The sequence below is a fragment of the Emydura macquarii genome, unplaced genomic scaffold (assembly GCF_026122565.2).
Source record: "Emydura macquarii macquarii isolate MOO-44397 ecotype Brisbane River unplaced genomic scaffold, CSIRO-AGI_Emac_v2 contig_1483, whole genome shotgun sequence".
Classification (NCBI taxonomy): domain Eukaryota; kingdom Metazoa; phylum Chordata; order Testudines; family Chelidae; genus Emydura; species Emydura macquarii.
The window spans coordinates 17,871,114-17,895,507 of NW_027131620.1; the positions used below are offsets into that span (position 1 = coordinate 17,871,114).

Genomic DNA, 24,394 nt, shown 5'->3' on the forward strand with positions numbered 1-24,394 from the left:
CCCCAAGTATAATTTTACAAGGCTGCAATTTGAGATGAGCTAATCTAGATCTTCTGGTACATAACTGCAGCATCTAAGCACACCTCTAAACACATAGGTACTAGGAGATTGATAATTAGATACTCAAGCCCACCATCTTGGTAAAATAAAATATGGCCGTCGTTTCAATTGGCAGTGATCTCTCGTGATGATCAGACTGGTGAAGTGAGGAAAATATAGCCATGGCAACAACTTTGTCATGCCAGTTCCCAGAATTTCATTGGGGTGTCTCAGGGGATTCTTGTAAGTGGGTCACAAGCAGGGAGAAATGCCAGCAGACTGTGCAGAAGTTCTCCTCCATGGGAGACGGCAGTCACAGATTATGGAGACTGTTCTATTAGAGTCAGATTTCGGCCGGGGCATGTGTCTAATTTACTGTGACTGCAGGGTAAACAAATCTACAAAAACTGCAGATTCCTGCTAAGGGTCTCGAGAGACTTTACCAGATGATTAATCTTTTCAGAACAATGTTTCAAATGAAGGGGGCAACTTGATTTTTTTTTTTTTTAAAGGCATGTTTTAAAAGATGGTCTGAGTTTAACAAAAAGACATCCAACCACACATCTTCCAGATCTGAACCCTTCCCGTCCCAGCCCCTGGTGAAATTCAGATCCACTGCTAGCCCCTCCCTGCTCAATGGGCTAACCCAAAACCTGGATCTAGGCACCTCAGACTTTGGTGGCTTAGGCCATCTCATTACCCTTTTTGCAGGAGTTCTTTTCATTGTGTAAAATGGCAAAATGTTGTACACCTGCAGATGTATCAACATTGCCACATTAGCGCGCACATCTATTTACAAGGCCAGTGCAAGGTGTTTAGCAAGTTTGTGACAGTCACTTGACCCATTTAAGACAGGGAAACTGTCCCCACAACATCTTTTTCCAATAATAGGACCATGTTTGTATCTGCTCCTGTCATGCTGCCCAGGGGAGTCTTGAGCAAGTCACTTTCAATGCCCCACCTGCAAAATGGGGATAATAGCACCGCACTGTCTCACAAGGGTGCTGTGATGATACATACACTGAAGCGCAGGAGGTGCTCAGATATCTGGCCCCATTCCCGTAGTAAGTAGCGAAGATAGATCGCAACAGCGCATTCTGGGAAACTCAGGTCAGCTATACCACACTGCCTCAGCAGAGGATACAGTGCCCAGAGATGCATGCAGAGCAATGCTCTAAAGAGAGCTAGGAGGCCTGGCCAAACTGCTCACCCAACATGATCGGGGTCCTGTCTTCATTGCAACACACAGGATGTTAGTAGACTGTTGCATCATGCCAAACTGTTGCCCAGCTAGGTAGGTATGCTGCCAGTGTAGCACTCTGAAGAGAGATCCAGCATCATGGAAAGGCATGGGACATAGCTCAAGTGATTCCACAGCTCCCCCATGCTACGCTGCTGTGCCAGTCATGTGTCTGTGCTCTAGTGCATCCATTAAAGAGAGGACAGGCGACTGGGGAATGAGGATGAACAAGAGCTGGCTGAAAAAGTGCAATTGAGGCAAGAAATTCTGAGATTTCAAAATTTGGTTTCATCTCACATTGGGACAGATAAACAACCCCTCCCCTCCCCTCCAAATTTTATTTTTCTCCCATGAAACAAGAATTCAATTTCAAAAATTTCATGGTGGAAACAATCTTAGTGTTTGAGTAATGATTGAGAACGATTAAGTCTAAATAAAATATTTAGATAGTTTCCCTGTCAAAAAAATATTAACAGAACTCAATACGTTTCACAAGAATGATTTGATTTCAACAAATCAGCATTTTCCACTGGAAAACCCTTCCATCTGAAGATTTTTGACCAGCTCTAATGAATAAGTCGGGTAAACCTCAATCTTTCCAGGCTGGCCAATGTGACAGGAAAGTCCAGCTTTGCTGAACGTGTCAAGGGAGGGCAGGCCTCAATACAATGATTTCAAGTTATTCTAGCTGTATCCTTAACTGGATCCCTATCCCAGGTTATGTTTTGGGTACGCTGCAGCTAAGATTCCCAGAAGTGGCTTCTCCCCATGGGGGCCTCAATGTCTGAGGCACAAAGGTTGTGATACGCTCCCACCCTCTGAAACATTTAAAAGCGCCTCCATCCAAAAACTGCAGCAGCCAAGTCCCTAGTCACTTTTGGAAAAATCTTGGCCTGCTGCTTTAAGCTGCTTTGTGACCAGGTCAGGAAATGACAGTGCTATCAGTTATAGCTGCGGTACAGAATGGGCACTGGGTCTGACTGGAAAAGAGGAAATCAGAGTCTGCAGCTGACCTGAGAGACATTGGAGATCCTGATCGGGGGTGTGACTCAGCTCACGGTACAGTTAGATTGTAAGTTCCTTGGGGCAGAAGCTCTCTGTTTTGCATTTGTACAGCACCTTGCACAATGGGCCAGGTCCATGGCTGGGGCTCCTGCGTGCTATGATAAACACAAATAATTCGTGCAGTTCTGGTCCAGGGGCAGATTTCAAAACCACACCAAGTATGGGAGATCCAATTATTCATATGGGGGGGGTGGTGCTGTTAGGGGGCCATCTCTACAAATGCTCTATCATGAGAATTTAAAAGTTATCCCATTTAGCCTTGACATTAGCCTCTTGTTGGGGGCGTGTGTAAATGGAGTGGGGCAGCTCCCACTACAAACCTGTTGGACTATTCCCCAAAGTGACTTTGACAGTCCTGCACACCTCTTTAAAGAGCTGTGGTTAAGGGCTATCACAGCTCAGGAGATAGAGGAGGTGCCTTCCACTTACCACCTTCCCAGCTTTGTAAAGGTTTAGTCATGTCCTAAATGCTATGCACTTTAGACCCTCCTCTTTAACCCGAGGATGGGAGACACAGGAGTCCAGGCAATTGTCCTCTCTCACTTCAAGCATATGGATTCTTCCCCTCAAGTTTAACTGAGTCAAAACAAGATCAGCAACTCCAGAGGAAAACTGATGAAGACACTGAGCTCTGTGTGGTTTCGGAGCAAACCCATAAACCAACCCACATTGATTCAAAACCAGGCGTGGGCTGGAGTTTGTAACCCATTCAACCAGCCAAGTTTCACGAGAGGTTACACGACTAGTGCCAATACCAGAGGGCCTGGATGTATCGCCAGGCAAGATTTTCCATCTGCCACATATTTTTCTAATGATACTTTGCAAAAGGAAAACAAAATCACTAGGTTTTGGGCTAACTGCGTTTAGAACATGTGGCTAGAGTGCCAGCTATACTGCGAGGTCAGCAAGAATGCTTGACAAGGTGGGTGGTTATTATCCCAGGAATGTCTGCACATCTCAGTGTGTTAGGCAGAAGATTAACTATAGGTTGTTCACTCCCCTACCAGCATTGCATGAGGCTGCTTTCTAAAGACATTTTTTCCTGTGGTAAAGCGAAGGTCGCAGCAATGCAGTTACAGTGGATACTGTGGGGTATTTAGCTTGAAACTGATGTCTTTTCTCCTGTGTACTGCACCTTAAAATTTCCAAGAGCTCTACCTGCCTGCAGAGATAGCCGTTTTGCTCTCAGTTGCTACAGCATGTACAAAGATACACACACACACACTTTGGAAAAAAACCACAATAATGATCGAATGCAAATGTAATTCCGATGGAAAGAAGAGAGTTGTGCAAGAGGGGGAATTTCCCCCAGATATTTGCACAATTCAGAATTCCCAATAGGCAGATTTCTCCTTTTTGGGGTACCCATTAGAAACATAAGCTAACGTTAGTACAAAATTAAGATTGCAGAAGTCAATGTTCAAAAAAAAAAAGGCATCAGGAAACTCCCAAAGTTAAGGTTTCTTCTTCAATATTGAACTCAGCCCCTTTGCACATTAGAGATTTTATGGCTTGAGTTAATAACCAACACTATAGGAGCTGAGAACTGAAAAATTTCATTTGGGCAACACTGCACAAGTAACAAAGCAGGAGAAACCTCACTGATCTGCTAGTGTTTGATTGTGCAATCTTTAAGTGTTCCCTTCACATTTTAATTTCCTCAGTTTTAAGACTGTGGCAGGGAAAAGAGTAAGAATCCAGGCAGATATGTCTCCTACAGCACAGCCTTTGCCAGCAGAGTATGCAAGTTCCTTGAAGCATGGCTATTTGGCCAGCACACCTTAAGAGCTCTGAAATGTATTTATTGACAGGCTTGCCTGTGCATGCACACTTATTAAAAAGCCCACACTTGGTTCCAACAAAGAACAAATTCAACATCTCTCCTCCTGTGCCCTTTGCACCATCTTATTTCCAACTGCATGCGGCGTGCTATGTGCAGCATAGAGAACTGGCAAGAATGCTACTGGGGCTGCTGAAGGGATTAACACAGCCAGAGGTGCAGTGTCTGGCATTTCAGGGAGGCAGGGTGGAAGCACTGCCTGCATCCCCCATTGCTAGTCAAAAGCATGGTGCACTGGTGGCTTGGATGAACAGGAGAAACAAAAAAGGGGAGAGAGAACAAACATGCCGGAAGTGCTTTGTTGGGAAGGGATGGGGGGTGGGGGAAGGTGCCAGACCTGGACGAGATGAGGGGACTGAATTCACACCACCTCGGTACAGGGACACAGATCTAGGAAGGGCTATTTAGTAGTTTTAAAACAAACCTATTAACTCCATTGGGAAAAAAAACCCAAGGGGGTTCCATACGCAACTGTGACCATGGACCATAAATGGAACACCAAACAACCCCTGCCCCAGCTGCCCTTTAGCCACCCCCGGGAAGGAAGTTGGCTTTAAAGTAAAAAAATCAGAGATACAAACCTGACATCCACTTTTCTCCTAAATGAAAGCATGTTGTGCAGGAGAGAAAAAGACAGGGCTTAGATTAGAGATGCTGCACCCGCGCAGACTCTGTGGAAGAATGACTGGGAAAGAAGCGTCTGGGGAGAGATCTTATGGAGGCAATCAGAAAGGGTTTGGGGCCCAGTAGCCTCAAGTGACGCTGTCAGTAACAGAGGATAGGACAGCACAATAAACCCCCCGAGAAGTGCAATTTATTTCAAGGTGGGAGAGGATGCTGCCGCTAGGCAGAGGGGAGATTTGGCAGCTAGGCTGCCCCAAAACTGGGTCATCACAAGTAACAGGACAATACCTGCTGTTGATGGTTTGCTTTGGAGAGTCAGGGTGGAACCCAATTCTGGCTCAGTCTAGAGGCCTGCTCCCAACACCAGGATCAGCTTTAGTTTTTCCTAAAGATGCATCTTTAAATAAGAGCCTCCAGGTCTGGCTCAGCCCAGAAAGCACCTAACCTTTTGCTCGGCCACAGATACGTTAGATGCGCCAAGCAGCCAGAGAAACAACCGGCAATCCTTCTCCACAGCATCAGCAGCAGAGGGCTCTTTCTCAGCTTATGGAGGGGACCCAGGAAGTGGTCCAAGCACAGAAACGAGAGCCAGGAACTCGAGTCAAACACCCACTCTCTCTGCGGCCTTGGGCATGTCACTTCACCTCTGTGCATCTCAGTTTGAGGGGACTGTGGTTACTTTAGTGATTGTTCTCATGGAAGACGCCATTTGATTGCACACCCCTCACTTCCTGGTACTGCCCAGCACCCCTTCGCTGTGTCCCTCCGGGACCTTCCCAGAGCACAGACTGCCAGATTATCTCACAGCTTGAGACAAGCCTCCTCTAGCTCCAGACCACCAACCCTGCCCTAGCACTAGGGAGGACGGGCCAGATGAAGGCCCCAGCTCTCAGAAGAGACTAACCCAGTAACCCCCAGAATTGCCCAAATGCTTCATTCAGCTGCCCCACTTCAGCTCCCTCAGCGCAGGGTGCAAGGGTTAATGCCATTTCCTTGGCACCAAACCCCTCCCCTTCTTCCCGCCCCGCCCCCCCCAAACACACACACTGCAAGGCTCCACGTGGAGACACAGAGGACTTCGCAATCTTCTCAGCCCATCCTCCTGCAGGGCTGGCCGGTGCTCGTTACCCACTTCCCTGGCACCTGGGAGACTCTGCATGGGCTGTAGGATGCCTGTCAAACCAACTGAGGTGCATTCACTGACTGCCCCTAGCTACACAACGTTCAGAGCTCACGCTGGGGACAGAGACGGGGGGGGGCACCATTATTTCACACAGCAGGGGAAAGCCACCCCCCCAGCATCAGATGACTCAAGTCACAGGCATGCTTCTTAGAGCAGGTCAGTTTCCTTTCACTGCCTCCTCGCAGGGAGGGACTGGAGCCTCTCTAGCAAGACGCCCTTCGGCCAGGGCTCTGGGCAGCACTGCAGAGAACCATCTCAACCCTGGGGTGCAGGGTTAGGTAGGTAAGATGGGAGGCTGCTTGAATGGGAGAGGTCAGGGGATCCCACTGGCTGCCCACCACCACCTAGTGCCGCACAGCCTGCTCCATGGATCGAGTTTGGGCCCCATGCTCCCGGGCAGCCGCAGGAGCCCTGTGGAGCTCTTGATAAATCCCCTCGGTCTAACTCAGGGGCTTCTCCACTGGCACAGCCCAGCCTCCTCTGCCGGACAGCCACATCACCAGGCCTCGGGAAGGGGGCAGGATCCCAGAGGAGCCACATACAAACACCACACTACCAAAGTGGCCAGCCTGGGGCTAAACAGGGAAGAAAGAGGAGACGTAAGAGGGAGAAGAGCAACTCTGGTCCAGGAATGTTATCAGCAGAGCTCCCGAGTAGCAAGGGGCCGAACCTCGCCACTGGAGACCCCAGCCTGGCGAGGAGGCAGACACACTTACGTGTTGTTAACGATTTGGAGGCGCTCCCCTTTCTTGAAGGAAAGGTCGGTTTCCGTCCGTGACTCATAGTCGTAGAGGGCCACAAAGGTGGTGACTCCGCCTGAAACAGACCCAAACTCATCATGTTGGCCGCCCTCCCACTCCAGGAAGCATTTGCCCCCAGTGGCAATTAGCCGTCCACTGGAGCTGCCACAGCCTCTGCTTTCCTAAGGGCAGCCTTTGCACAGTGGGATTCTCCACTGCCGCCTTCCTCACACCCAGCAAAAATGGCACCCACCTGCCATTTTGTGACTCCCCCCCTCCTCCTCCAGCCTAAGGCTCGGGGTCCAGCACTCTCCCCAGATAGAAGGAAGCCAAGCGCTAGATGAGGATGAATTAACACCCTCCCTCTTCCCAGAGCCTCCAGCCACCCGTCCTCCTCCTCCGGCAGGTCCAAGCTGAAGTCATACTGACCAGCTAACGCCCCTGAGTGCTGCGGGGACGTGACTGTGTCGGACGTATTGAAGCCGCCGAAGAGCTTCGGCTCAGCAGCCATGCTCCCGAAGGAACGGTTGGGGGTCCGATGGGCGTCGGGGACAGGCATCTTGCTGGGCGTTTGAGAGGAAGAGTAGCCGCCATGGTGGGCGTTCTCGGCAGATTCCAGGCTGCGTCTCCTCTGGCTGGGGTCTTTGGGTTTACTCTTGCTGCTCCCCATGGTCCAAAACTGGAAGGGGAGACAATGGGTTAAGCTGCTCCCTGGGGTCAGGGCAACACCAATGTCTGCCTACAAGAGCCTGGACTGCGGTCTGGCCAACCAATCACTGTTCGGCTGGCAGACCTTCCATCACTGCCGCCCTGGGAGGGGCTTCATTCAGTAAGCCAGTCTCCCACTTCCCTGTATTCGCTAGTGAAACAGGCCCATTGCACGCTGTAAGCAATAATCCAAGTGCCAAAGTACTTAATGGCATGACAATAGAATGAATAATGCTGAGCACAAGTGAGAAACTAGACAGACGCTGGCCTAGCCACAAAGCTCAGATCCAGAGGTCAGGAGTGTTTAGGGAAACACATGCCACCCAACACTTCCAAGCAGCCTTCCCTGGGGCGAGATGCTGGCATCAGCCACCATATACTACAGAAGATCCAATTCCACACAGCAGCAGGAGCTTCAGCTAAGCAGAATGCACTTCCCGGAGTTCAAATCTGGCCAGGGCAAATCTGGCCAGGAACTCTATGGGAAATTTATGGCCTATAAGCAATCAGGACCTCAGGTATAGGATCTGAAGACTGTCTGCCCTAACTCAGCTAGAAGAGAAAAGTCCTGGACTCCAACATTTAGAGATAGCTCTGAACTCCCCTGCTCCCCTCAGGCCACCCCCACTCAACAGGTGAAGTGTTCAGACATCGACTCCTGCAGGGGCCCACTTTCCCCCCTTCATCCCCTCACACCCATGCTTTGCAGAGGGCCTGCTGGTCCCATCATGCCTGTGCATTGCTATGTGGGAAACCTGGACAGTGGGAACAGATTCAGAGTGGTCAGCTGACAGCCCCTTTGGGGGCAGGTAGGATATGGGGTAAAGGGCCAGCACCCACTGCTCACCTGGCACCAGACAGGCTCTTGTCTGCAGATCATGCCAAGGCTGGGGAGGAAGGTCTCCAAAATCCTAGAGCCAGGTCTGGATTAACGCAGGGGCTTTAGGGGCTGCAGCCCAGGGCCCCAGGCTAAGGGGGACTCTGCAAAAAACCCCCATAATTATCTGTGCAGGGGAGCTGGGGGATGCCCCATGCAGAGATGGGGAGCCTGGGGAGAGCTCCGGACTCAGTGGTGAATGATCAGTCACATGAGGCTGGGGAGTGAGGGATGTGCATGCTGCAACTGGAGCCGCCCCGAGGCCATGGGACCTCCAACCACCCTCCCTGGCTGAGCCACTCAGGCTGAATGGTGGCATCGTGGTAGGCCGGCATTCCCGTGATTGCCACAGCACTCAACAGCAGTGTGGGGTGGGGGGAGCCACTGCTGGCCCCCAGTCCGCAAGCACCATGCCCAGAGGCGGGATGGCTGGAGCGCCCCCACCAGGAGGGGCTGCAGGCAGCGCGGCGCTGAGCCAGCATGTGGAGCGGGCAGGTCTGGAGCCAGCTTCCTCCCTGGACCTTGCAGCAGCCCAGGAAAATAAATAAATAAATAAATAAATAAATAAATTTTCCTGCGCCTCTGGCTTCCTTCTTTCCCCAGTGGCTGGAGGGCAGCGGGGCACCCACGCGGCGGGATGGAGCTGAGGCTGGGCTGCAGTGACCCCCCAGCGCATCCTGCCCTTGAAGTCCCAATGGGACTGGCACCAGGGGTTTCTCTCAGAGCCTGCACTAGCTGCCTGCTCCCCGCTCCCGTGGCGCTCTCCCCTCCCCTGGGTGCTTGCTGCGGGGGCCCAGGCTGGCGTAGCCCAGGCATGCACTGCTCTGTGGGCCTCTTGCCTTGTTAATCCGGCCCTGCCTAGAGCCATTTGAGATGTGATACTGCCACTGCCTTCCAAAAAAGCCTTTGGCATGTTCCTCCTTTGGATTTCTCCCTCCCACAAAGCTCTCCTGAGCAGCAGTGAAGGTTCCCGCCTGTCCCATAATCTGCAGAATTATCCCAGCTTTAAAGAGGCAGCCCAGCATTCTGAAAGCAGGACTCATGGGATCACTGGCACTTCATCATGACAACACCCCACATCGCGTTGTGACTGACAAGAATGTCCCAGGGGACACCCAGCAGAGGGTGGTAATCGCGTCCGGTAGGAGACTTTGTTACGTACAAAGGTTCCATTCAATGTCCCTATTAGGGGACAGGCAGGAGAAGAGACGTCAGATGAACTTTCACAAGTTATAGCCATGTGAAATATCAGGAGTTCAGACATTCAACTGCTGGATCATCACTGGACAGATGGGATTTAAAAAAACAAAAACAAAAAACCCTTATGATTGGGAGAGAGAGCCTGCTACCCACAAGGAGCCTACAGTATGCAACAAACTACCCCCTCAGGAGTTGAGCATTAAAATAAATAAAGAGTTCTAGTTAGGGGGTGTGTGTAATTATAAATACCTTCAAAGTAGCAGTATACATGAAGGAAGGGAATTATTCGTGGTCTCAGAAGATGGCAGGATACACAGCAGTGTCCTGAAGCTACAGAAGGAAGTATTTAGGCTAGATCATTTGGAGGGAGAGAGTGTTCCTACTAAGCAGAGCAGTTGTCTAAGGGCCAGAGGAGGTGGCAGAGACACATGTGGTGCAGAGAGCAGAGCAGGTTAGATGAAGCAGTGCAGAAGGAAGTAGCAAGGGATCCTGTAAAATGCATGGGGCCAGGCTGGAAGCTCAGAATGGTCTTTTCTGACCTCCACTTCTCTCTGACAGAAGCTTATAGAAGGGTGTGAGCCAAGAAGTTCAAGTTTAGATTGTTTTGATGGTCATATCAGACAAAGAAATTAGATAAAAACAAATACTCTGGCTGGAACATTGCAACGTAACACTACTTTATTTCTTCCAATTCAGAAATAACGCACAAGAACCCAAAGAAAGAAAACAGGCTGCTCCCTAAGATGGGGCCGCATAATTCACCCCACCTAGCTTTAAAACAGACTGACTGACGCCAATCGATTACACTTTTTGCAGCCACATGCTTTGCTACTGGGCCTATAAGCAGGATCAAGAACTCTGTCCAGCCCCTTTCTCTTAAAGGGACAGCTTGCAGCCCCAGCACTGTCTTCAATACACCACACACCGATACAGAACCAAGGAGGTTCTGAGCCAGTATTCCAGTTGAGGAACCTCATCTCCACTTATGATTTCTGCAAAGTAGGATCTGTTAGACCCAAGTGGGTTTATGGGCCTTTGCTTCAGGAAGCTACATACACCTTCATTCCAATGGAATGAATTCGGCCACCTGGTCTTTATTATTAGATCCTGTCTTCACACTAAACTCCCTTTGTTTCTGAAAAAGATGGTGTCATCCACTCACTTCTAACCTCTAGATTGAGGGAGCATAATTCTGGCCCTGACTCTACAAACACATCCACACACATAATTAACCTTATCATGAGTAGCTCCATTGCTTTCTACCCAGGAATCAGGAGACCAGAGTTTTCTATCTGGCTCTGACATTGGGAGACCTTGCGCAAGTCACTTCCCCTTAGTTTTCCCTTCCCATCTGGGAAACTAGGCTAGTATTTCTTTACTTCAAACATTAACGGACTAAGCCTCGCAATGCTGCGCAAAGTCCTTTGAGAGCCTCAGACTGACAGCGTTACAGGAATACAGAAAATACAATCCTTGGGCAGGCCAAGAAACTTCTGTAGCAATGGCATCTTCTTCTTGCCCCCAGGTCAGACTTTTTGTTTTTTCCTACCTTTGTCTCAGGTGATTCAGGTCTCCCATTACTAGATTCTGCCCTACTAAATTCCATCCATGTGCAAAGGGAGGAGACGACATGCACAATGCAGGATGGGGCCTAACCACACTGCTTGCTTTCCACCATTGCATGGGCAGTCACAAGTACCCAAGTCGGCTCAGAATTTCCCCTGGAAACACCACTTCCCTGGACGGAAAAAGACTAAGTCTCGTAACATGGTCTGTTTGTAAGGCAGGGATTTTTCCTAATCTTTCTGAGTCACTTTCTTTTGGCCTGGTTAGTGAGCGAGTCTCTGAAAGATAGACAATAGGCCTAACTTAACCCTGCTGTAACGCATCACAGTCCCTGCTCCTTTTCAGAGTATTTCATTGGGGCTTCCCCAGATCAGGAGAAGACAGATAGATAATGGGCCAAATTCTTCCTTTCTTCCTCTGCCGAAATCAGTTACACTAGCAGTGAACTTGGCCCAGAGAGGATGACCACCTGGGAAGATGATGGGCAAAGGGAGTGGGAGATGGGACCCTGACACTTCACCACTCACAGGGCGACTGGGTCCCACAGGAGCTTGCTGGTATGACATCACTGCAACTCACTGAAATAAAGGGCTTGTTGGACCAGGCTTCAGCCGAGGAGCAGGAACTTTACATGGGTAAGAGCCACCCCTGCAGTTGCACTGGCTAGAATACAATATAACAAGACCTATCATTCTCATGCCTCAGGAGCCAGACTCCCACCCTAGATCATAGGAATTAGGTGCACTGGGGGATTTAGCCCTTCATCTAAAGCACCCAGCAACAGCCACTCAGACATGGCTAGAACCATAATCCTCTGTCAGGTGGGCAGGTTGGTCACTGGTCACCTCTGGAGATGGGGCCTCAGCATAGTTTCCAAAGAGGCAGCACAAGTTTTGATGCCCTTGTTTCAGACTCCTGGGAATTTCCGTCCTGCCCCACAATCACGAGTGAGGCGTGTTATGGCACAGTGGCCGTGTCTGCACAGGAAAGGACTGGGACTGGTATGACTCTGCAGATCCCCTCAGCTGGGATGGGCGAAGTTTGCACAAGACCTTCCCATGCTACAATGACTGACCAGTGCAGCGGTTATTCTGACCACCACTGGAAGTTCCCTGCCTGGCCCTCTTCATGCAACAGTCACAGAACGCAAAGGGCGCCACGGGCCCCAGCCTTTCAATGAAAGGCAGATGCAAGGGGCTGTGGTTGCCACATCAACGCCAATGGTCACTGATTTACTTCTGGTCCCTGCATCCTATCTGTCCCCATGCAGTCTCTCTCAAGAGACTCCTTGTCCATTTACAGGGACCTGATTGGGAGAGATAAAGAGTCCTGAACTTTCCCTTCCCCTAACCACTTCGAACTACTGCCCCGTGGCACGAGTCCAGCTGGTAGGCGCCGTTCCGGGTGGGCATACCTTGGGAAGTCACCGATGAAAGCATGGAGCTAGAGGCAGCACAACATCCAGCGTGGAAGTGTATCAGGGACTATCCAGGCCAAGAGACCATGGCACAAATAGCCCCTAGAGCAGTGGTCCCCAAATTGTGGGGTGGGCCCCCCTAAGGGGGGTGCAGAGGAAAGTCTGGGGGAGGGGCACGGCAGGGCCTGGGCCAACCCCCACAAGGGCGCAGTGAGGGAGCACCACCAGTCCTGCTCTGCCCTCAGCTCCATGAAGGCCCCACCTGCAGCCCCACGCTCCTGCCCCAGCCACCACCCCTGGCCAGGAGAGGGGTGCAGACACATTCTATTATTGGCAAGGGGGGCGGGGGGAGGGAGAGGAAAAGTCTGGGGACCACTGCCCTGGAGGGAGGGCTCCATACCCAGTACTTTCCACCAGTGCGCACACAGTTTGTGCCTTGGCTTAGAGTCATGGATGCTGGAAACCCCCATCCTTTCCACAGGTTTACCCCTTTCAAAAAAAGGGATCTTTGGTCTTGTGCTGAATCACAGCGAGCGCTGCTCTGCCCAGGTGTAATCTGGCCTCTCCCTCATGCAGGCTGTGCCAGGGCTTTGGCTGCAGAGACAGAACACACAGACCCAAACGCAAGTGCTGTAGGGCACCAGATCAGCACAGGCGCTGCCTTTAGTCCTGCTGCTCTGCTGGAGTGAGGGAAACAATGGCACGGACAGGGTACAGAAGACAAAGAGGAGCCAGACACCACCAGGCTCAGAGTGGGGCAGAATTCAGGGTGTGGTGAGGGAGAGGTGAGCAGCTCAAACCTGTTCTGGGGCTGTTCCTCTTCCTTTACGCCCACCCTCACGTTCGGTACTTCCCACGCTTTCCTCTGTCCCATCCCTACTACACCAGCTCAGCGCCTTTTACACTGGCTCCCCCTGTTAATACAATAGCAGGTCCTCTCTTGGAGCCCAGCCTCCATTGGCAACCCAGACAGACAGAGACAGACTGAATGGCAAGTTCACTCAGGTGGTGCTTTCTATAACACCAGATTTATAAATCCTAGATGTGTGGCAGGCAGCTAGCCCACCCTCCCATCCCCCCAAATCTTATCCTAGGAAACCTCCACCGCGTACACACTGCAGGATCACAGCATGGAGGGGGAGGGGGAAAGGCCATCGGACCCAAGACTCCATCATGCGAGAACACTGTTTAGTTCCCATAAGAGGCGGTACCAGCAGCAATGGATACCGTGAGCCTCAACATTCCTCAGATACCCTCTGGCTTCTCAGCAGGCCAAGCGCCCGCCCCAAGGCAGTGGCCCAACGGTCATTCCCCCCTCCCGGAGATGCTGCCAGAATAGTCCTCCTCCTCCCCTCCCTGAGCAAAAGAGAAGTCATGTCAGGTCATCGCGAGGCAACCTGTGGGGAAAGAGCTGTGCCTCTGACAGGCAATGCCAACCCTCCAGCTAATGGTGACCCATCGAGACCTGGCTGTGGGCAGTAAGTCACCACACAGACAGAAACCGAACTGCCAACCGCTGGAGGCAGCTGCGCTGTCACGTCTCCGGCAAGGACAGGGTTAAAATTCCAACCTCTGCCTGCCAGCCAGGAGGAAGCTGCAGCAGTGTTGTGAAAGCGGAGATCTCCAGCCACCCCCTCCTGATAAAACCTGGATGGGCTCAATGCCTATTCCACTAGTCTAGCAGAGGAATTTGTATTGCTAAAGAGTGGCCCAGGGGAGGCCTCAGAGAAAGGCTTTATTAATGACCTGTCCAGGAATCAGTGCACGAAGGTCTCTGGGGCGACTGTGAGAGATGAGAAACACCCTGCCAGGCGGGGCAGAAAGAATGAGCCATGAAAGAGAGAAGGGAGTAGAGAGACTGAGGAGGGGAAGGAGAGAATACAGCAAGTGAATCTACAGCCCTCTTAGCCTACAGCCTTTTGCCTCCCGGGCAAGGCAGGTTACAGGAAGAACTTGGAAGACAAATGTCCGCACAGCACCATGGTCTCTGCTGTGGTTCCTAGCATGCTTTTCCAGGCACTGGTTCCCCTGAGCCCACCACACTACCAAGGCGAACTGCTTGGATAATTGGAATCTGCAAAAAATGTGTCCAGGCTTCAGGCACAAGGAGGAAGCTGCCTGAATCGCCATCCCAAAGGCAGTTACTACATCTGACTTGTATTGTGGCAGCACCTGGGATCCCCAATCACGGGCCAGGACCCCAATGTGCTCGGCACTGTACAACACAGAGAACAAAAAGACGGTCCCTGTCCCAAAGAATTTACCGCCTGATGGGCTCCAAACGACGTGCACAGCTGTACGATAATGAAACAAAAAAGCCGATTTTGGGCTGGGAGAGGAGGGAACAAAGTGCTATCCCTTTTCAGGAGTGACCAGAATCTGTTTATTTGGACATTTCCTGCCTCCCATGCCCATCCTCCCCCCAAACAAACAAAAAAATCTTGCTTGTCCCATCATTTCCCCCAGTTAAATCAAACAAACAACCAAACAATGCAGCACTAGATTGTCAAGTGGGGAAAAAAAAAAAAAGATATTTGGGGTTCCAGTGCACACCTGGTTTGTCAGCAGTTAGAATCTCAAAGAATCTTTCATTTGAAAGTTCCCTTACCCCATACCAAGGTGAAGTGCAGTGTTATGGAGAGCACCCAGCATTCCCAAACACTTGCTTCTGGCTGGTTAGATTTAGTATATGTAATAAGGCAGGCTTTTCAGCAGTTGAATTAGCACAGAAGGCAAGCTCAGGCCTGCAGGAGCCCTCTTTTGGTTTCAGATCAAGGGAATAAATCACAACTGAAGGGTTTGAGGCCATTGGTGAGATGAGTTGTAAGGTCTCAGCTGTATGTCCAACAGGCCAGTTGGAACCAAAAGCATCATGCCCAGTTTAGTGCAGCCAGTGGTGTCTGCTCTGGAAGCATCAGCTGATATGAGAGAAACCAAACCAACAGCTGCTGCTTTTTTCCATACCTGGCTGAACCTGGTAGTGCATCCTGCACTGTACCTGATCTGGGACTAAATCCACCCATCTAAAGGTACCTATTGCCTAAGGATCTAAGTGTGTCTAACTAGAGGATTTCGCTTTCACCTTGTGATCTGTTGAATATTTACTGGCAGAACTTTCAGACCCTCTTCTCCCCTCAGCCCTAAAAGGAAAAGAGAGAGGTCTTACCTAGATCTGTCCGGCTACAGCCTTTCCACAGGGGCAGGGTAGACGTACGTAGAGTCACCTCAGGTATTCAGGAATCTGAGACACAAATAAAAGTGAAAGGTTAGCACCGAGTTCTCAATACGCTGCTCACTGCATGCCCCATGGCAGTGATGCTGCCTGGCCTCCTTCCTGGCACAGATTGCCCCATGCTTGCAGCTTTCGGTACTCCAGCTTGAGATCAGTTTCATGCTGCCTCCCCCCCCCCAGGAGGGCTGCCCCTCAGCCTCCCGATCTGGCCAAGAGACGCTCTCCCCACTCCTCAGGAAGGGCTAATCAAAGCCAGTGAGGCTGTGTTCTCCAACCTCCTCACCTTCTGCAAGAGCTTTCTACCTTGCTGGGTCTCTGAAGCACACAACAGCCAGCCAACATCTGCCTCTCTGATTTGTCATGTGCAAAAAGGGGACGAGTCTCTGCTCCACTTCATCAAATCATCGGGGTAAGGAAGGGGAGGTTGTCGGTGGGAGCCCAGGGCTATCCAGCTGAGCTTGTGCCTGAATGAGCGTCTGCTTGTGACAGAGCATCGTCACCACACGGTGACAAACTGCTCCCTGCAGGAGCCTGGAGGGCCAGCACAGGGCCCAGAGCTGCTGCTTCTCTTCAGAGGAATTGTGGGTTTCATCTCAAGGAGTTCAGACACAGACCCCACCCCCCAACTAGCCTGCACACAGCATCCTAATCAGCCCCGTGCACAGATGCAGATTTCCTGTTGTACTGGCTGGACAACGCAAGTCCTGCCCCCAGAAAGGACAGGGAATGGTAGAGCAGATAGGCCCAATACACCACCCAAAACATCCCCAAATCCTGTGTGAACATGGAGGCTCAGGTCTTAGGGGGTAGAAATCAGTTTAAGTCCCATTCGCTGAGCATGCTCGGGCGTCCATTAGCCTCCTGGACCCCTTTGGACTCAATTTATTCTAGAAATTCTAGAATTTATTTGGAAAGCAAATCCTTTCAGACGCATCACTTAGAGTCTTCCCGATGTGATCTGTGTCCAGTCACATCACTCCATGTCCACACAGGTCACTCACTCTCTGGAGTGGTTATTAGGGTTGGAGTTTCGCCTTCAGAGAATTCTTCTTCTACCCCCCACCCGAACAGGGACACAAGAAGTTGGAGTTTAAAAGCCGCCAAGTCACTCATTTTGTACTTCTGTAGCAACTTGCAGAGGATCTCAAAGCACCACAAACATCCCTACTGAGCTTCAGTCCATTGGGGGGAGAGGGGGAGAGAGAGAACATTTAAGCTACCATGAAACGGAGCCACGTCTGGTGTGAACGCAGTAGCTACAACAATGCTCAACAATTCGAAGACTCTCAGTGGAGGTACAGCACTATCTGTTTGAAAATGCAGGGGAAACTCAGACTAGAATGATTGAATTTGGGGTTTAGCTAGGGCACCTTGAGCAACATCCTTATCTTAAAGTGCTATGGGATCTTTTATTATGAGAAATGGCCCAGCCAGAAATGATTTCACATTTCACCCAAATGACAAAACTTGTATTTAAAAAAAAAAAAAAAAAACAACTAGTGTAGGCAAAGCCATGGAGCACCATTGATGTTAGCAATGATGGGTGCACTAGAATAGATCAGTCGCTGGTATGTTTACCACAGTGTCATCTAACCTGGCTCAGAGCTGAGCTAGATACTCGTGGCTGCCTGTACTTTTTACCTGAGAACTCCCAGCAGCAGATCTGCACAAATCAAAGGTTTTATAAAGAGCCAGTATATGCAAGGACCAAATGAGATATCACAGTGCTCCCAACTACCTAAGATTGCCTTTGAAATCTTTCATCCAAGACCTGACCCAGCCTGATCTGCTTAGCTTGAGAATTAACAAGATCCCAAGACAAGGTGGGATGGCAAAGGCAAAAGTCGTGGGGTTTTTTGGTTTGTTTTTTAGTATTCTGTTGCATTGGGGTGGATATGAAAAATGGCTTTTATTGCCAGGGTCTGTGCAGATCCAACCATCTCAACCAAATCATTCCCACTAGGATATTTTGGCTGGCAGATTGAGTACGGTGGTTAACATGCAGCAGATGTGCTACAGCACAGTTTTATTTGGATATCCCTCCCTTCCCCCTGCTAATAAGTTTTGCCACTATTTTTAGTGAGTTTGATTAGGATAATAAGCAGCATTTGATTGACAGCTCTCTAAGACAGAACAGTTTGTAATTTGTACTTGACTAATATTTGCTAGAAATAATTGCACAGCATGATGCATGGATTTCAAGTTACAGTCTCAACTCAGGATTGCAGTACATACAAATAAGGCTCCCTTCCCACATACATACTCTATTGCATTTGACAGCTCCATGGAGGCTGCATCTCTTGGCTCTATCTGATTCTGTTAGAGCTACCGTGAAGTTCTGGATAGGGAATCTTCCTAGTTGTACTTATTACTGGGCATCAGCCAAAAATTTATATTTAAAAACAGTATTAGCGTTTCGCTGTATTTAGCAAGATGGTTGGCTAGTCCGAATTACATTTAAAAAACCTCATGGCTTGAGCTGATCAGCGTGTCTGATCAGACGAGATGCCACCAGTGAATGATGGAATTTAATATCACAAGATACAGAAAAAAAGTCAGTCAGGTGAAAAGAGATGGATTACAGGTCTGGTTGGAAAGATATGTAAGGTTGTAACAATTCAGGGACAGACACTGGACTAGGACTCTAAAGATGTGGGGTGAAGTCCTAGCCCCACTGAAGTCAGTAGGGCCAGGATTTCACCCTCTTATTAGCATTGCACTATCCGCTCTTGGAAGTGTGGAAACAATTTTTGCAAAATCTTGTCTGGGGATTTTGAGAAGTCATGGACTCTTCTTTAGGTTTAGAGGAAGCCAGTGCACAGTCCATCCCAAGATCTCAAAGCATTTGAGTTTGCCGTGTTTTTACAGAAGGGAAAATAGAGGCAGTGAAATGACTTGCCCACTATGTCAGTGGCAGAGTTGGGTTCAGATCAGAACCCAAGGCTCTTGAATCTCAGCCCAGCACCTGTCCAGCAGGCCATACCACAGATGTCAGCTTGTCCGTGTTGAAAGACCTCCATTCTAATTCAGGATAGTTGATGGGCAGAACTGTACTAACAAGTAATGCACTAATAAGGCACTTCCCTCCTACCACCTTCTTTCAAACTCTAAAGGATTAGTCACCACCCCTGGTTTAAGCATTATCCCCATTTCACACAAACATACTGAGGCACATACAGGTTAACAGACCTGCCCAAGATCACAGTAAAGCAGTGATGGAGCTAGGATTGCCCAGCTCGAGTCTTGTGCTCTAACCAGACAGACAACCATGCTGCCACCCTGCCTGGGATGAAGACATCATAGCCTGCTCTGCCCATCTTTGTTCTGCCAAATCGTGTCAGCTTACAGGCCCTGTCCAAAGAGACTTGAAATGGCCAGCTTCCACAGATACTGTTGTCGTGGTAAGCGAGATACCAAGTAGCGAAGGAGCTTGTGATCCAGATCTTCCTGTTACTTGTTTTGCAAGGCCATTTCCCAGCAACCAAGAGGAACGTTTCCCCAAGGTCCAGTTCCAGATTTTCAACACAGCTCTTCCCTCCAACTGCTACCCTCCACCCGCCCCAAGCTGTGGCACTGATTAAGACCAAACAGAGGGGAAAGAGCTGGAGGGGGAAGGTATGGATAAGCTGAGACATGCAATTCCTGTCCTCAGGAGACAGAACAAGACAGACCTTAGCAAGTGGCCTCCACCCCCACCCCCCGCCCTCAAAAAGCAATTAAAAACAAGACGTTCAGCTGCATAGTTCAGTGTGGTTCAGATCATGGTGCTTAGAACAGCATTTCCTCTCTTCCCCCCCATAGCAAATCTGGAAAGCTGCGAGATTGTTAATTGAATGAGCCACGGGGTGTGAAAACAAAGTGTTGGCATATGGAGGGTAAAAATTAACACTCTGGAAATGCCTCAAGACCTGGCCAGCTCTCATTCCTTTGGAGCGGCTGGCCCAGAGGCCCCGGAGTGGCCTGCAATTCAGTGTAGGCTCTGCATCCCATCTGCTAGCCCATCACCGTATTTGTTCCAGAGAGATTCCGTACAGATGGCATGGAGCCATGCACTAAGGAACTGGGCGCACCAAGTTGCTCCCACCCTGGCTATCAAATCCATGACCATTAGCTAATTATGTTGCGCCTCAGTCATGGACCCAGACCCCGTTGTGGCAGGCGCTGCACAAAACACAAGCAAGGCAGTCTCTGCCCCAGGGAGCTTACAATCCAAGTGTAAAACAAGAGACCCCAGGTAGGAGCAGACACAAAGGAACCTAGAACTTCAGTTGTCAGCATGCAGCACACAGGTCCCTAGTGGGGTCAGATCCTCCTGTTCCAAAGCATAGCTCCTGCCATCTGACCTAAGGGGTATCTCCACTAGCTGTTGGCAGAACAGGGCCTATGGAACAGGTGAGAGGCAGCAGGCTGTACTCTCCTATGTGCGCCAGCTCACTGCAGCATTTCTTCAGCATAGAGCTGAGAGGCTGGCAAGATACCCACAGGTCTCATCTGGTGCCTCCTACAGGACCCATGGGGAAAAGAGAATTTCCCCTCACAAATTGAGAGCCACCCCCGAGTGGGGAATTGAAAGTGATAGTCTCCCAGCAGTTTAGACTGAGCCAGGATCTCCTACCTGAGTTTCTCATGGAGCTGCTAACCAGGGAGTTGGAAAGGGGCAAGAGAATCACCCCAGTGACTTACATCTCCCTCGACACAGAGCAACACTTCGAAGGCTGCAGCCCGAGGAAATCCAGCTGAATTCAAGTGAGTCTGTCTCCTTGAGAGAAACTCTCCCGCCCACTGCTCCGGAGTAGAGAGAGGCTTGTTGTACCTAAATATCTCAAGTCCAGAGTGCTATCAGTGTGGGTTTTTTTTGTTTTTGTTTTTTTTTAAAAACAGTTTTTCAGACTCTGGGTGGGATGGGGGAGGGGAAGTGGTCTCCTTTCCAGAAGGGCTAATATGACTGAGAGAAGGAACATGCAACCAGACAAAGATCTGGAGATACCACATTCTTGTTTCTGTAGCAGGAAAGCAGAGGCCTGGGGAAATATTACCATCTCCAAAGCAAAGAAGTCCCTGAGCACTAGGAATGGTGGAGATCAGGCCCCAGAAGGATGAGATTGCCACGCCCATGCACCTCCCTCCCCCCAGGCAGCATGCTAAGAGGCTAGAGGTGAGAATCCTGGCATTAATGTGTGGTTCCTATATCAAGCATGAAAATCCCCCCTCCCCATAACTAGCATGTGTGACCAGTGTGCCTTCAACCTCTGCAGAACTGACGCGTCCTGCTAACCAAAAGTCCATGATTTGGTTGCCAGGGTCACTTTCCATATGGGAGCCAAGTGTAGGGGTTACAGGTGGGCAGGGTGCCAAGCTCCCGTGTATACTGTACCCTCTTTCACTTCTCCACTACAGACAACACGCTACATAAATAAGAGAAAGCATGGCTGCCCCGCACACTAGCGATGGACACGCAGACGTGAGTCAGCAGCTCTCCTTGCACTGTACACAGAGGAGAGTCAAAGGCAGACACCTCCAGTATTAGTGGGAATAAATTCCACTTGAGCTACACAGCTGTATTATGAGGACATTATTTGAATGCTCTCTGTCACTAGCCCATTGCCAAATGAGCACGCCCTCAAAACAACCTCGTCCCCTTTCCATTCCCTCAAGCATTCAGTTGCCATTTTGTGCTGAGTACAATCCCTCTCCCAGGCTCCCTACACCCAAGTTCTATACACACACGTGTTTTCCTTATAGGTAATGCAGCACAATCCACAGGAGACGTTACCATGCTGCAACTGGACATTTGCTATCCTCTTTCAGGATGCAGTTGGGGTTAACAGATTTCAGCTGCTCAGTCCCTTACCGGCCATGAGGCCATCCCTGAGCGCTTAGCACTCCTTAGAGAGGTTGGATGGCTCTCAACCAAATGCTCAGATCTAAGCTGCCAAGACCTTGGGGCAAGTTTACATCCACACTTTGCAGCCCATTACTAGGGGAAAGGACCACACTGGCCCCATCACAGTAAGAGACAAAACAGCATGATGTTAGTTCAAAGAGCCTCTCATGCCAGAGTCATCTGGCTGTTCCCAGGCTCTCTCATCATCATGACAGTTAGCTCATTCCAAGAGGAAGAACAGGCCAGTAGTTAACTTGCTGCCTGGGACTTGGGAGATCTGGTTCAATTACTTGCTCCACCAGACTTCGTATGTGGCCTTGGCCAAATCACTTAGTCTGTGCCTCAGTTTCCCAAAATGGGGGTAATAGCACTACCCGGCCTCTCAGGCCCAGTGTTGTGGGGATAGCTGCATTAAGGACTGTGAGGCATTCAGATACTATGGTGATGGGGGCCAGATAAGTACCATAGATAGAAGATCATGTTGCCTCACCAAGCACATAGGCCCGATGAGATTCCACTCCGACATTGTCAGCTGAGTGTCAGGGATGCGAAACCCTGCCCAGAAGAGTTCAGGCCACCACAGCTCACAACACAGCCAACCCCAAGCTTTCAAAAAAATTCACAAGTCAGGCCCCAAAATATCACAAGCTGTTGAAAGAGGAATAACTGGCTTCCTTTTCTTTGCACACTTCAGGCTCAGACCAGACGGTCACTCAGGGCATGCATATAATTTTTTCTCCACAGCCCTAACGGGCTAGAAGTTTTATTTTTTTTTTCCAAATGCAAAATGATTGTGAGAATGTCTGCTGATTCCAGGAGGCACAGCTTTAAGAAGACACCAAATATCACAAGGCTCACAATAAAGCCACAAGAGTGGCCAAAAGTGGGGTGAAACAGCCAGCTTACTTATGAACCCTGACATTCTCTGTGCTGCTGCCTGGAATGTTGCTTTCAGTAACGTTCAGCAATTACATTGCAATGACAGGAGTGAAGGAACCCCGTTCGTTACTCAGCCATGACAACATAGCTTTCCTCCCTCATCCCTTTTAATCTAGCTAAAATTTCTCCAAGATAAAACAAATAGAAGGGATGGGGGAAGATGGTAAATCATGCTCCTGGAGCAGTCTCACCTCCCACAGGGCCAGACAGACTAGTGTATTAAAGGGCTAGCCCCACCCATCATTCCTGTCAGCTCCTGTTAAATTTAAAACCATCTTAATTAAAGCTACACAGCCAAACCTAGCAGAGGCCAATGGGTCATGGAAAGGAAAAGGATCATCAAATGAACAAGCAAATTCACTCCATCCCCTCCCCCATGGAGGGAGAAATAGGGGTATTCAGACATTAAAAGGAATTTAAAAAAGACTGAAAATTGAATCAAGAGTTTTGGATGCTTTATCTGACTAAGCAAATTGTGAGCACAAACATACACAAATCTGCATAATCAGGCAGCAACAGATTGTAATCCCTGCCTCTATTGCATGAACATCTGTAGTCTTTGTAGGTTTCAGGGCCAATCCTGGCAATTATTTTGGCTTGTCAAGTAAGTTATGAAAGCACTTGCATAGGCAGGCAGTGGTCCATGTAAGTTATCTGTAAACACCCAGCACTGACTGCAGTTGGCAGAGGACCAAGTGAAAACAAGAGGCAGGGAAACATGCACTATCAGTCTGGAGGAGGAGTCCTTTCCCAGCAGGAATTTGTGGAATGAGAGTCTCAAAGCCTGGGCCAGGTGTGTAAGACTCAGAGGGAGAGGAAAGGGTTTTGAGTGGATCATACAAGTTTTTATTGTATGCAGTATTGCCAACCTCATGCAAGCAAAGATCAGGAGCCCAGACCCTAAAGATGACGACATTTAAAAAAATTGATTGGTTACTTTCTGGGTTTTTGAACCATTAGGGGTTAGAATCATAGTACCACAGGGTTAGCAGGAACTGCAAGGGTCATCTAGTCTAACCTCCCGCCAAGATGCAGGATTTCTAAACCATCCAAGACATAGGGCTACCCAGCCTCCTTTTGAAAACCTCCACTAAGGGAGCTTCCATGACTTCCCTAGGCAGTTTGTTCCAGATTTATGCTTTGAGCTTTACTCCACAACCATGCATGCAAGAATTTTTAGGGGTTTTGGTGGGCGGGAGATGTGGGATTCTCATATCCCATGACTCCAGGTTCGGGGTGTTTAAAAACATATCCACTATCAAAAGACCTGCAATAAGTCACAAGAGGTGGAAACACTGGATGACTTCAAGACTAATCCAGATTCCTCTACATTGTTTCAACATACTTTAGCATTCAGATTGAGTTCATTTGAACCCCAGGCTCAAAGCAAAACCTCCACAGCCTACATTTTCAGAGTCTTGGGGGCCCAATTTGAGCCACTATAAAAAAGGGACCCAATTTTTAGGGTTACCATATTTCAGGTTCCCAAAGAGGACACGGTGGGAATGTGGGGTGAGGAGATATCTGCAGCTTCACTTTCGAGGTGAGGGGCAGCGTCACTCCCTGTCACAGTGGATGCAGGCCTGGGACACAGCGACAGACATCTTGTCAGCACCTCCTTGCCTCTCCCCCTCCCCAGGTCTGGGAGTCAGGGCCTGGGTGAGTAGGATCTGGCAGCTGTAGAGAAAGGGTCCAATTTGGAAGTGGACCAGTCAGGACTCTTTCTGTGTGACAATGTCCACTTGCAAAAATCCCAGACACTGCCTCTTATTTGAAAAACATCCACCTGGACAGAGGATGGAGAATCCAAAAAGAGGAAACATCTGGGAAAAACCAGACA

General features: G+C 49.6%; 1 protein-coding gene across 1 annotated transcript in view; it reads right to left on the reverse strand.

Annotated features, from left to right (window-relative positions):
- Window positions 1-24,394, reverse strand: part of SRC (SRC proto-oncogene, non-receptor tyrosine kinase) — a 71,147-nt gene that overhangs the window by 21,952 nt on the left and 24,801 nt on the right. Inside the window, exons 2-4 of the mRNA XM_067554374.1 lie at window positions 15,666-15,740; window positions 7,161-7,410; window positions 6,708-6,807 (exon numbers count right to left, since the gene is read on the reverse strand). Coding sequence (XP_067410475.1) covers window positions 6,708-6,807; window positions 7,161-7,401 — 341 coding nt within the window. The 5' untranslated portion in view covers window positions 7,402-7,410; window positions 15,666-15,740. The remainder of the gene's footprint in view (window positions 1-6,707; window positions 6,808-7,160; window positions 7,411-15,665; window positions 15,741-24,394) is intronic.